We start from the raw sequence: 13,985 nt of genomic DNA, 5'->3' as shown, positions 1-13,985 counted from the left end.
ATTTTCTGTTGTTTCTTAAAAAGTGTGATACTTCACCCCGGGAGAACAAAGAAAGACATAGACCTAGTTCATAGACTGTTTTCCATCCTGTTGTCCTGGCAGTTATTTCATTTCCGTCCTTTGTGTGTTGGCCACTTGGTAAGTCCGTATTATTCAGCGGCTGTGTTACTCTCCACCATTTACCCCAGTCATTGTTGTGAAAACTAATTAAAAAGAAGGAGAGTGAACAGTTTCTTTGAGGAATAGATAGTGGATTTTTGGAGGAAGTTTATGTCAGTGTTATTTGTGTGTTGTGTTACACATTAATATGAACAGATGGGCTAATATGATATTCTTTAATGTAACGCTTCAAGTTTTTTGGGGAAAAACCTTTGTTTCATCAATATGGCACTAATGTAATTATTCCGTTAGTAGAAATAAATGTTCCAGTAGTTGTTCTTACATTAATCCATGTAAATTGTTCATTGTACTGGATGTAATTATTTAAATAGTTCCAGTTGGCTTAGCCTATTTACTGTTTATTTTAAGCTTCTCTGTACAGATCTGCTGACATGAGAGGTTCTTACATAATGACAGGAATTCACAATGGGCTCTGTTGAGTGACAGCCCCCCACCCCCTCCTCTCTCATTATAGTCCTTAGAATGGGAAACATGCATGTCCTGAATAGCCTGTTGTATTCTCCTCTTTCCTTTCTGTCTTTAACTGAAACATATTAAATAATGTTCCTTTCTATACTCTGTATGCCCTCAGTGGTCTGCCATGATTTACAATGGGGGGCTTTGAGGAAATATACACAGCAAGTTTCATCAGGAATGACATGTAATTCCCTCTGACCCAATTCCCAATCTTCAGATGAATAGTTTTCTACCCTTCTCGTGTAAACCTCGACTAAAGTGGGAACTCTGTGTCCCATTAAATGTACATTTAAAGGAAACATCACATCCATTTTATTCCAGAATGCACGGAAAATGTACAGGCCAGGAACTCCGTCACAATCTTTATGATCCAAGATCACAGCTGCTCAATTGAGTTTGTGTCGAACAATGCCACGTGACAAATGGAAAGGTCGGCCCATCAGAAGAGATTGTATATTATCATCTGGGAGAAAAAGGCTTTAGATTTAGACATAGAAATAGTGGAATTAAATGCCTCAGATTTCCCATGACCTTCTTTTCATCCTCAGAACTAGTCGTTTACACTGATAATATCCTTTGGGCAAGGTTTTCTATGTAACAGCCTGGCCACTGTTAATAATTTGTGAATGAGGAGTAGCGCTACAGTGCAGTATCTAGATTGGGAAAGGCAAACAGAGCCATTAATCTAACTGGATGAATAAGACAAACACCAAGGTGCAATGTTGGGGCCTGTTTACCACAGACAATATATATTGACTGTCAGTTCTGTAAAATCTCTGTTTCTGCTTGTCTAAGTCGACTTTCTTGTTCCTACCAGTAATACCTCGCTGGTATAGGCAATTATGAGTCTCATGTTTGGAGTATGATTGTGGTGATGCAGGGTTGAAGCTATAATTTGGTTCAGGCTTAAAAGACCTCTGGAACATTGGGATGCTGCCTTGTTTGTAACCGCCATAGTCTTTGATAGTCAAAGGAACCAATTTGGCTCAAGGAGCCACATTTTATCATGTATTACAGAGCCTATTAAATGCAAACTTTTCAATCTAGCAATCAATAACGCAGACAGCTTACACTGGCCCCATGCCAACGACATTAGAGCTGCTAGCGCTTGTTGCTAGGGAGCAGAGCCCGCTTAGGGGAAGGAATGTTTAATGTAATAGAATCACATAAATCAACTCAGGGAAAGTGCTCTTGTTTTTTTTCTAAACCATTTGAAATGGGAGTATGTTTTTGAAAATGTCGTTTATTGCAATTTTTCAATGTGAACTGTGAGAACATCTGGAACCAAATTAAGAACAGTGTTCAGAGCAATTGTGCTGCGTTTTATTCCGGTATGCATATAGCTGGCCTGAATTATTGCGCAGAACACTTGAATAAATTGAGGTGAAAATTATATAAACGTTTATTTTTTGTTTTTCGGGATACCCTCTCCTCCCTCCAATCCCCGCAAAAAATAGAACAGAAAGAGGCACTTTAGTGCCATTAGATAATTAAGAACAGGAACCAACTTGCAGAGAGAGCAGCCCTCTGCTGTCCTTCCTTCATACAGTTTTAATAGAACATTTCCTCTGGGCGTTTGTGCCCTTTTGTGAGAATACCATTCCCTTTGAAGGCTTTACAGAGACTGTATGCCTTGTGAATATAACGGCGACTAATAGTTATCTTGGTGCTGATCTAAACCAGGAAATGTTTTGATGCAGCTGATATTATGGGTTGTTGCAAAGAGGCGAGTCAATACTTGAGTGTAATGCAGCAGTGGTGATTGGAGCCCATTGAATCATGGTGGCTACATTATGCATCATGAATATGAAGGGATAAAAAAAAAAAATCTCCCTAGGGAGGAGAAGCTAGTCGTTACTGAAATATGATTGTCTTTTTGCATTCCGTCCAATATTTATTACTGGCAGATGCCGTGATTTTTTGGTTCAATAAAGACAAACAGCTTGAGAGCCAGCCTGCATATAGCTCTCTGTGTCACGTCCTTTATATTGAAAACCGTAGATGCTGCAGGAGAGAGAGGCGGATGAATCAGAGAGGTGTTATACATTATGAAAGGAGTCTTGGGTAAATGGAAACAGGGCAACCTCTGAAATCAATACAGAGCTGAACAGCAAAAAGGTAGTGGATGGGGAAAGAATACAAAATAGTCTCCTTGTCCAGTTTCCCTAGTTTATTCCCTCTACTTTGATAAGCTTTACATTTTGTTTTGATATCCGTGCGGTACCTACTGTAAGAACAGATATCAATGTGTCGCTATTGGCTCATAACACTAGGCTCCAGTAAATTCCTTGTCTGGTTAGATGATGTGGAAATGTTGACAACAGCAAATTTCAGCTGAGTGAGGGATTTAGGACTTAGTGACTGAACGATAGTATGAGAATAATGGTTTTCAGCATTTTTGCCTCAGTGAACAGAACTTCACTCACAGTGTTTGAAAGATCTTGTCCGTTTTTTTCCCCTGGTGTAACGATTTTAAGCTTGTTTGAAATGTAAGCCATACAGTTTACAACACCATTTTTGTTATTACATTGGGCTGTTACCTAGCATAAAACAGTTTTTTGGAGTCTGCGTTTGAAAATAGATTTACCTTTACTCTTCACCATGTAATCTCTATTGAAGGAAACCCAAAAGTAGGTTTGAAAGGGTTGCTAGCGTTGACCGGAGAAGTGGAAAGCAAAAAAGCTCTCATTGCCTATGGTTGTTCAGAGTAATGGTGATGCAGGAAGCAGCAGTATTATAAATAGTAGGCCTATATCCCAGAATCATCGACCTTGACCTTGAGTTGCCTTGGAATTGGAGTTCTGCACTTGCTTATGCAGGCACTATAATCCATCTGCTGTATAGTTACGGTTGAATAGCATATTTTGTAATACACTCTTAAATGTCCTTGGTTATGAATAGTGATGACCTGTCCTGAATGGTTATGATGACATCCTGTCACATTGTGTTTATGCTGATGATACAGACCCTGTTGTGTTTGTTAGCTTTGAGATGACTTGACGATGCATTAAAAAAATATATATGTTACATGGTAGTTTAATCATTACAGAAGTGCCTCTAGGTCCTACACTAAAGAATGCTTGTCAAAACCAGCTGCTTTGGTCCAAAGTAGTAAAGAGAGAGAAAGATAAACGGCATAATGTTCTTTCTCTCCATCTTTCAACTCTCTAGTGACAGAGCTAAGGCTCCAACCAATTCACATTTGTATGTAAAGATCCTTTATTTGAAAAGGTCAGACTTTATGAACAAAGGGACATTAAGTGTGTACATACCATTACATTACATTCTATACCATTACATTACATTCTATACCATTACATTATATACCATTACATTACATTATATACCATTACATTACACACACGCACTCTCTCACACACGTGCACGTTTTGTTCTTCTATCCTTGTCGGTACCTAAAATGAATTTCCTTTCAAAATCCTATTTTCCCCTAAACATAACCCTTACCCTAACCTTAACCCATAACCCAAACCCTAAACATAATTCCTAATCCTAACCACTAACTCCTTATCCTAACCCTAAAGCTTAAAATAGCTTGTGGGGACTTTTGGGGATTTTAGTTCCCCACAAGGTTAGAACAACCAACCAACCAACCAACCAACCAACCAACCAACCAACCAACCAACCACACACACACACACACACACACACACACACACACACACACACACACACACACACACACACACACACACACACACACACACACACACACACACACACACACACACACACACACACACACACACACACACACACACACACACTTAGTCCTACTATACAGTAAATCCCCCATGGCTTCTTCCCCAAATTGAATCTAATCAAAAGAATGCTGGGAGGGCCCTCAGGAGATTGCCAGGTTCCAGGTTTGGCTAGTTCAAATAGAATCCTTGACATTTGGAAACAAACCATGTGCCACCAAGCAGTAATTGCATACGACCACAGAAACACACATCTGTGGTTTGTGTGTTTGAGGAGGGAGCTTTCATTCCCTGCCTTTTGAAGTATTAGTAATGTGTAGTTATCTGGCTCTGTTGTCTGTGAAGGGTACCTGTATTGGACTATGGTACCTAATAGGGCTGGGTTGTCTACACCAAATTGGAGCAAATGGTGTCAAATGAAGGTGTGCCACCAAACCCTGTTCAATAGAAATGCAAATGTTATATTCAGATCATATTCCATATAAATTATTATCATCAACACTGTCAATAATATTTATATTAATTATGCTCCAGATCGCCCAGAACCTAGTACAGGCACCTCATATTAAAAGTCCCATTGTTATGTTGTGGAATGTTTGAGTAGGTGCTACTATAGAATGCCTACATTCAAAACCTCATTATGGATAATACCTCTGGCTGGATATGTGCGAAGAAATGCCACCCAGGGATTGTTCAACATACTCAGTATATACTTATACTGTATGCAGAGTGAAAGAGAGTGAAAGAGAGGAGTAGGGAGAGAGAGGGAAGGGAAAATGAGTGTTTCATTTATACACTACCAGTCAAAAGTTTGGACACACCTACTCATTCAAGGGTTTTTCTTTATTTTTTTAACACATATGGAATCATGTAGTAACCAAAAAAGTGTTAAACAAATCTACATATATTTTATATTTGAGATTCTTCAAATAGGCACCATTTGCCTTGATGACAGCTTTGCACACTCTTGGCATTCTCTCAACCAGCTTCATGAGGTAGTCACCTGGAATGCATTTCAATTAACAGGTGTGCCTGGTTACAAGTTAATTTGTGGAATTTCTCTCATTCTTAATGCGTTTGAACCCATCAGTTGTTTTGTGACAAGGTTGGGGGGGGGGGGGGGGGGGGGGGGGGTATAGAGAAGATAGCCCTATTTGGTAAAATACCAAATCCATATTATGTCAAGAACAGCTCAAATAAGCAAACAGAAACAACAGTCCATCATTACTTTAAGACATGAAGCTCAGTCAATACGGAACATTTCAAGAACTTTTAAAGTTTCTTCAAGTGTAGTCGCATAAACCATCAAGCGCTGTGATGAAACTGGCTCTCATGAGGACCAACACAGGAATGGAAGACCCAGTTACCTCTGCTGCAGAAGATACGTTCATTAGAGTTACCAGCCTCAGAAATTGCAGCCCAAATAAATGCTTCACAGAGTTCAAGTAACAGACACATCTCAACATCAACTGTTCAGAGGGGACTGTGTGAATCAGGCCTTCATGGTCGAATTGCTGCAAAGAAACCACTACTAAAGGACACCAATAAGAAGAAGAGACCTGCTTGGGCCAAGAAACACGAGCAATGGACATTAGACCGGTGGAAATGTGTCCTTTGGTCTGGAATCCAAATTGGAGATTTTTGGTTCAAACCGCCGTGTCTTTGTGAGACACGTGTGGGTGAACGGATGATCTCAGCATGTATTGTTCCCACCGTAAAGCATGGAGGAGGAGGTGTTATGGTGTGGGGGAGCTTTGCTGGTGACACTGTCTGTGATTTATTTAGAATTCAAGGCACACTTAACCAGCATGGCTACCACAGCATTCTGCAGCGATACGCCATCCCATCTGGTTTGGGCTTAGTGGGACTATCATTTGTTTTTCAACAGGACAATGACCCAACACACCTCCAGGCTGTGTAAGGGCCATTTCACCAAGAAGGAGAGTGATGGAGTGCTGCATCAGATGACCTGGCCTCCACAATCCCCCGACCTCATCCCAATTGAGATGGTTTGGGATGAGTCGGACGGCAGAGTGAAGGAAAAGCAGCCAACAAGTGCTCAGCATATGTGGGAACTCCTTCAAGACTGTTGGAAAAGCATTCCAGGTGAAGCTGGTTGAGAGAATGCCAAGAGTGTGCAAAGCTGTCATCAAGGCAAAGGGTGGCTATTTGAAGAATTTGTTTAACACTTTTTTGGTTACTATATGATTCCATATGTGTTATTTCATAGTTGTGATGTCTTCACTATTATTCTACAATGTAGAAAATAGTAAAAATAAAGAAAAACCCTTGAATGAGTAGGTGTGTCTAAACTTTTGACTGGTACTGTATATGTGTTAGGTTTCCATTGTCCTGGTCCACCAGTTTGGCCAACTCAATCTTACTTTTCTGTACGAGGATTGCATACAAGGTGGATTTTTATGCTTAGATGGACCAAGGTGTATATATTATTCTTTCACGGCTAACAGTACTTGTTTGGCCTCAATGCTAGTATATTTCACCACTGAAAGGTATATTGTTTTTCCTGTCACACAATCGCATGATATGCGTAGCGATATCAGCTCATAGATTTGGATGGATTGTCTGGGGTTTTCTCTAACAAGGTTAACACATTTTCTACCTAAACCGCCTGTTTCTGAAAGACAAGACTGCCTTAAGGGGCATTTCTTACATGCTTGTTTTCCTAAAGTGAGCAATCCGGGGAAAACTGCTGCTTGAATTTACCTATATGTTGCTTGTTAACACCTGCCAATCTAGATGTGAAGATAGTTTAGTTGCCTTGACATTTGCCTCTGCTATTATCAGTATATGTCATACATAAAGTCTTACTCATTCCCCTATTCAAGTGAAATGTGTCATTATCAGGGGGTGGGGATGGGTTTAACCTATAATTGTTTGGAACTAGGGCTGACTGTTTGTTTGAACATTTGTTTTGCTCCAGGTCAGGAAGATGACGGCAGGAAGGTTCTGGTGCTGAGCTATCCCCAGTACTGCCGTTACCGCTCGGTCCTGGCCCGGCTCAGAGAGCAGCCGTCGGCCCTGCTGACGGACCACACCGTGCTGGCTCTGGGCGGCATCGCCTCCCTACACAGCACAACACGCATCCTCTACTGCAGGGACACCTTCGAACACCCCACCCTGCTGCAGAACGAGAGTGTCTGCGACGAGTTCGGTAAGTCCCAAAACGCTAGGGTGCAGGTAGCACCTGCTCCGCTTCAAAAGGTCTTCTCCAATTTTGCGCCGACTGAACACCACACAGGGTTGAGGTCACTTCCACTTTGATTCAAGTCACTTCAAGGGATGGGTTGAATTGAAATTCCCTATGTGGACTTGAGATGATTCAGTTCGCTTCCTAAATTGACTGAATTTAAATGGAACTGACCCCAACACTGCAAAACACACCAGCAAAACACACCAGGCTGGTGAGTATCATCTGTCCTTAAGATAGTCTTTGTTTAAAGGCCCATTGCAGCCCAGTGATTTTCCTGTGTTTTAGATATATTTCTACACTATGAGGTTGGAATAATCCTGTGAAATTGTGAAAATTATGATAATGCCCTTTTAGTGTGAGAGCGGTTTGAAAAGGCTGTATGAAATTTCAGCCTGTTTTGATGGGATGGAGTTTTGGCCTGCCTGGTGACACTTAATAGGTCGTTATTAATAATTTTTAAGGGATTGTTAAATAAATGTTAACTATTTGGTTGTAATATCATCAGTTCTTGAAGAGCATAGTCAGAGCTACACATTTCTGATTATTCAAGGCATAAAATATGCGCACATTTAGCTCTATCATCTCTCAATATTGGCCACCATTAATTGGATATTTTAGTGATATAAATTAAAAGTGAACTATACCTACCATGTATGAGTGGTTTAGGTTAATTTCCTATCCTTTGCGGGATCTGTCTGTCAAGCAGCAGAAGGGCGCATTTGCTGATGTACTGTCAGATGATAATGTTTACTTTGCAAGCTACCGGTAGAAACTTTGTACAGTTGGCTAAACATAGTGGTAAGTAGACCTAATGTATTTTCTTCTCCAACCAACGTAGGCCTACCTAGTGAAGTTAGCTAACATTATCCCCTTTTCAACATTGTTTTTAATCACGATTGCTGCTGACAGACATGATAGGCTACATTGATTGATGGACCACATCAAATTGGCTAGCTAGCTAATAACAGATCACGTCAATATGGCTAGTTAACAAGCTAACTTTCAGGGAATAAACTAGATGGCTATATCCAAATATTGTTTGATTTACTTGCCATCTATATTGGTGATGACAGTAGTTACTTGCAATATAACTCTGATGATAGAGCTAAGTGTGGAATCATCTGAAATGTGTAGTTCTGACTATGCTCTTCATCAGGTGATGATATTAAAACCAAATACACTATATATACACAAGTATGTGGACACCCCTTCAAATTAGTGGATTCGGCTATTTCAGCCACACCCATTGCTGACAGGTGTATAAAATCAAGCACACAGCCATGCAATCTCCATAAACAAACATTGGCAGTAGAATGGCCTTACTGAAGAGCTCAGTGACTTTCAACGTGGCACTGTCATAGGATGCCACCTTTCCAGCAAGTCTGTTCGTCAAATTTCTGCCCAGCTAGAGCTGCCTGGACAACTGTAAGTGCTGTTATTGTGAAGTGGAAATGTCTAGGAGCAACAACGGCTCAGCCGCGAAGTGGTAGGCCACACAAGCTCAGAGAACGGGACCGCCGAGTGCTGAAGCGTGTAGCTCGTAAAAATAATCTGTCCTCAGTTGCAACACACACTATCAAGTTCCAAACTGCCTCTGGAAGCAACATCAGCACAAGCACTGTTCGTCTGGAGCTTCATGAAATGGGTTTCCATGTAAAGCCTGCCGCCATTGGACTCTGGAGCAGTGGAAATGCTTTCTCTAGAGTGATGAACCATGCTTCACCATCTGAAAGTCCGACAGACGAATCTGGTCAATGCATAGTGCCAACTGGAAAGTTTGGTGGAGGAGGTATAATAGTCTGGGGCTGTTTTTCATGGTTCGGGCTAAGTCCCCTAGTTCCAGTGAAGAGAAATCTTAACGCTACAGCATACAATGACATTCTAGAGGATTCTGTGCTTCCAACTTTGTGGCAACAGTTTGGGGAAGGCCCTTTTCTGTTTCAATGCCCCCGTGCACAAAGCGAGGTCCATACAGAAATGGTTTGTCGAGATCGGTGTGGAAGAACTTGACTGGCCTGCACAGAGCCATGACCTCAACCCCATCGAACACCTTTAGGATGAATTGGAACGCCAACTGCGAGCCAGGCCTAATCGCCCAACATCAGTGCCCGACCTCACTAATGCTCTTGTGGTTGAATGGAAGCATGTCCCCGCAGCAACGTTCCAACATCTAGTGGAAAGCCTTCCCAGAATAATGGAGGCTGTTATAGCAGCAAAGGGGGGACCAACTCCATATTAAGACCCAATGGTTTTGGAATGAGATGTTTCGAAGAGCAGGTGTCCACATACTTCTGGTCATATAGTGTAGTTATAACACTTATTTAACAATCCCTTGAAAACGGCACGTAGTTGTCAATGGATTTAGTGAAGCTGGGAGTCTCCTTGCCCCCCAGCAGCCACATCTAACGCTCTGCACCATATTGTGACGTTTTATTGATAACAACCTATAGACCAATAAGAAAGAGAGTTCCAAACCTCTCTGCCAATAACAGCTAGTTTTCAGGTTTCCCTTCCCCACTCAGACCACTCCCAGACAGTCCTAGCAACATTCTTGCTTGACCATTTTGATTGAAAACAATCACAGTAAGGTACTTAATTGATTTGATATTGAGATAAAAAAACATCTGCATTGGACCTTTAACTCTTTTGTTTTATAGCTTAACTCATTGGACCTTTTGATTTATAGCTTAACTCACCGTAATTGTGGAACAGGTCAAAAGATTTGGAGAGACTGTCTGTGTGGGTAATTGAAATTTAAAAGAGAAGTGAGGAGGTGAGGGGAAACTGTTTTATGCGTAGGAAAATCTGGTATGAATTAATAGCAAGCTCACATCCTCCTGCTGCTCATAGTGTTGGCTCATTGTGCCAGCGCCTGGAAGTGTCACACCACATTCAGGCATAAGTCTTTTTCACTCTCTGACTGAAGTGTCATTAGGTAAACACTACTTCTTTCAGTACGCCACATTACTGTGTGTTTCATTCGTGTTAGGAAACATTAAATTCACCCATGTTTATTTCAGATTTGTATTAGGTCAAGTGCCAGGGGCAGTGAATAATGGGCCGTTGTTAAAGCTAGAAGTGACTGGAAACTATTGTATTTATGCTTTTCCAATGCTAATCATGACCTTTAACATTGGCCAAGTCTTTTTCTTGCCCCTTTAACATACTTTATTTTTGTATTCAAGTGAATTGACAGCCACCTCACGGTGTGTGGACAGAATGTCATTTGTATCACTGCAGAACTACTGGAACTGCTAATAATTAAAATGCTGTTATCTAGAGAGGACCAAGGAGTGCCACTGTCATTTAGAGAAACTTAAGGCTTTATTTTGGTTTGGTTACTCAAGGCCCGTGTAATAGCAGGACAGCTTGACATGATGTCACTTAGTATCAAGGACTTACTTCCTATTTCCATATTCATGTGTCCTCATTTCTACCAAACTGTGAGAGGATGATGACAATGTGATTATTGCATATGATTATCATATTGTTTGTGAACATACTCTTCTGTACAACCGCACAGATATGATGGAACAAAAATGATTAATTACATAACATAGTCTACAAAGAAAGGTTTGAAGTAATAGCGTTCCAAAGTATTTCCTCTGAGAGATAGTTAGAGGCAGTAAGATTAACTTTGCTCTGTGGTAATCATATTAGAATTGTAATTCTGTGGTTGGAATATGCTGTGAGAGAACATGTCTTGAACATTGGTATAATTACATGCCTGGCAACAGTGGAACCATGCGTTGAGAATATTGTGAGGCAAGTTCTTCTTATTTTCCTGCAACAAAGTAATAATGTTGCTTACCCTCCCTGCCCCCACCTCTGAGAAACATAATACCCATTGCTTAAATATACTGTGTTTTGAAAGCTGGTGAGGCACTCATGTTTGATGTGAAACTACAGGCTCATTCCTTAATTTAGTATTTTATTCTAACTGCTATGTCTGGAAAGGAGATCAAATCGATTTTTGTGCAAAAATGGTTGTTATTGTTTGCCTGTTTGAAATGTTTCCGCTCAGATTTTTTGGTTTTATGTTTATTAAAGAGGGGACATTTCTGGAATACATCTGAATCCTTTTAGTAATCCTCGGGGGAAAATATTTATTACTGGATATTAATACTACCCAGATGCATAGATCCTAAAGAGATTCTATTTTTATCGTATTGTGAAATGAAGGGCACTGTGTAAATGTTCCTGTAAAAGCACTGTAGCATGGCCAGGATGAGAGCAGAATATAAACACACTGATAAAGGAGTGATTTCCTTTGTGTGCCTGTGTCACTCCCCTCCACTGAATCCCAGTAGAGCTGGAGATTGCCTAAGACAGGCCCATTTTTATCCTGCTAAACTGTTAACATGTGCTCCCCTATAGATTGGAAGAATTCCTGCTCTGAAACCTTTCTTCCAAAGCTAAAATCAGGCTATATAGCTGGCACTGTTTTAATATATTTGGGTAATCAGAGAGATTTCATTTTCTTATATTTCTCAGCGTCCCATCTCTTCGGAATTGTGTTAACCATGGTTATGCATTTTTTATCATCCATATGCCATATCATTGAAACATTAGATTAAGGAAATAAGCATGTGAAAAAATGTTTTTCATGCTAGCAAGAACCTCACATTGGTACTGAACTAAAAGCATGTTCAGTCCACTGATAGCATGATTGTGTGGTGAAGCATAATATCCCTTATTTTGTATCCTAATCAGAAACATAGAGGACAAGCTGCCCAGATGCACACTATTACAGGCCTTTTGTCTGTACAGTAAACAGCCTGGAGAGGTATGATTTATCTGGACATAGAGAGGAGGGAGAGGACTTTCACAGGCTCTTAAAGTTGCTTATTGTATAGAGGTTGTGGAGCAGCATGCTGGGGCCTGGAGTCAATGAGTCATGAGGGATGATATTACATACCCTTGAAGTTTGGATTTTAAATGGGAAGTTCATCAATTTGAGTGAAAATAAGGCCACATGCAAAAATTGATGAACTTCCCCTTTAAGGACATTGTGTGGGCACTCTTTTGCTCCTCTTATATTTGCAGGTAGGGGAATGTTGGTATTGTTGGACATCATTTATGAGTATCGTAAATAGCATCAATCTTACTAACACTACTTCCTCATCACAGTACAATAAAGAAGGAAAGCATCTGTGTTATTCAGCGAGGGAAACATCTCACTATCTCTCAGAGGAATAAATTACCCTACAAATAGACTATAGGTAGTGGAAAAGTATGCCCTGACCTATTTGAAATGAATATACATTTATTATTTATCACCGCCACAGTTTAATGCTCAAAGATTTTACATTACAAAGTTGTAACAATAGCTCTTTGGTTAACTCAATCCCATCAAATGGAACTGGAGCGTAATCTATTGGAATGTATTATGGTTTATTGATGTATGGGTGCGTTTATTCGTGCATTCATTTATTTATAGGTCGCTGTGATTTCTCCTTTCTCGGTAATGAATAGCATAAGTCTTGAGCTCCTCCACTGCTTAGTAGTTTATATGAAACAGATTGCTTGATTTTTAAAAGCCCCAGCCAGACCCATTTCGTTTTTGTTTCACTCTGTCAATATCAATAATCTGGAAACGTTTGAAGGTTAGCCCGTTTTTAGCAAATCCCACATTACGTAATTTTGTCTGTTTTACATTCGCGCTCACAGAAAGACATGCCGTATTTGGGACAGCCCCTCTGTGTGTTGTTAGGCTTGACTTTCATCCTTAAAAGGGATTTTCTTCTCTCTAAACAATAGCCATTAAGTGACACTGCCAACTCATAGGCACTAGGCAAATCTTAACTCTACTGTACGTAAACTGCACAGAGATATATTTTTAGATCACGACACTATTAATGTATCTGTTTGATATTTTCCTTCTTTTTGACAGCAGAGCAGCACTTGTATCTTTCTTAATGGGACAGGGCAGAGGAGATGTATGGTGGGGTGGGGGCAGAGCGTTTGGTGTATTAAAATCACACACTGTGACTGAATCTAAATGGAGCACGGGGATGTTGTCAAGTTTTTTCGAGGTCAGAGTTCAGATCATTCCTTACTCTGCTTGTCAGCTTGGTTGTGGTTTAAAGCTGGCTGAGTTTGGAGAATGATGTCTGTTAATGAGTCCCAGTGACACGCTGCAAAGATCACGAGTGTGTCACATGAGGAGGGAAAAGAAAGGCAGAGGGAGAGATTTAGAGTGTGTTTAAGTTAAAATTCTGATTTACATATGCATGATTTTAAAAGAGTAGGATTAAAGAATGCTTGTTAAACTGTATGTTTAAGTTAAATGTATGGTATTGTACATGTGAGAATGGTATAAGGGCAATTCAATGCTTGAGTGTACTTTTATATTAGTGTATACTCAAGCACTGCTACTTTATGAGTTTGCTCAGCACAATCACACACATTCACACCCT

At 40.4% G+C, this 13,985-nt stretch overlaps 1 protein-coding gene across 1 annotated transcript in view; it reads left to right on the top strand.

Annotated features, from left to right (window-relative positions):
* Positions 1–13,985, top strand: part of LOC311110846 (AT-rich interactive domain-containing protein 5B-like) — a 68,789-nt gene that overhangs the window by 14,338 nt on the left and 40,466 nt on the right. The window contains exon 4 of the mRNA XM_084153438.1: positions 7,297–7,527. Coding sequence (XP_084009564.1) covers positions 7,297–7,527 — 231 coding nt within the window. The remainder of the gene's footprint in view (positions 1–7,296; positions 7,528–13,985) is intronic.

The sequence above is a fragment of the Coregonus lavaretus genome (genome assembly GCF_964263955.1).
Source record: "Coregonus lavaretus genome assembly, chromosome: 36".
In the NCBI taxonomy this organism is placed as follows: Eukaryota; Metazoa; Chordata; class Actinopteri; order Salmoniformes; family Salmonidae; genus Coregonus; species Coregonus lavaretus.
The sequence above is the reverse complement of the archived record's forward strand: the minus strand, read 5'-3'. Positions and strand labels throughout refer to the sequence as shown.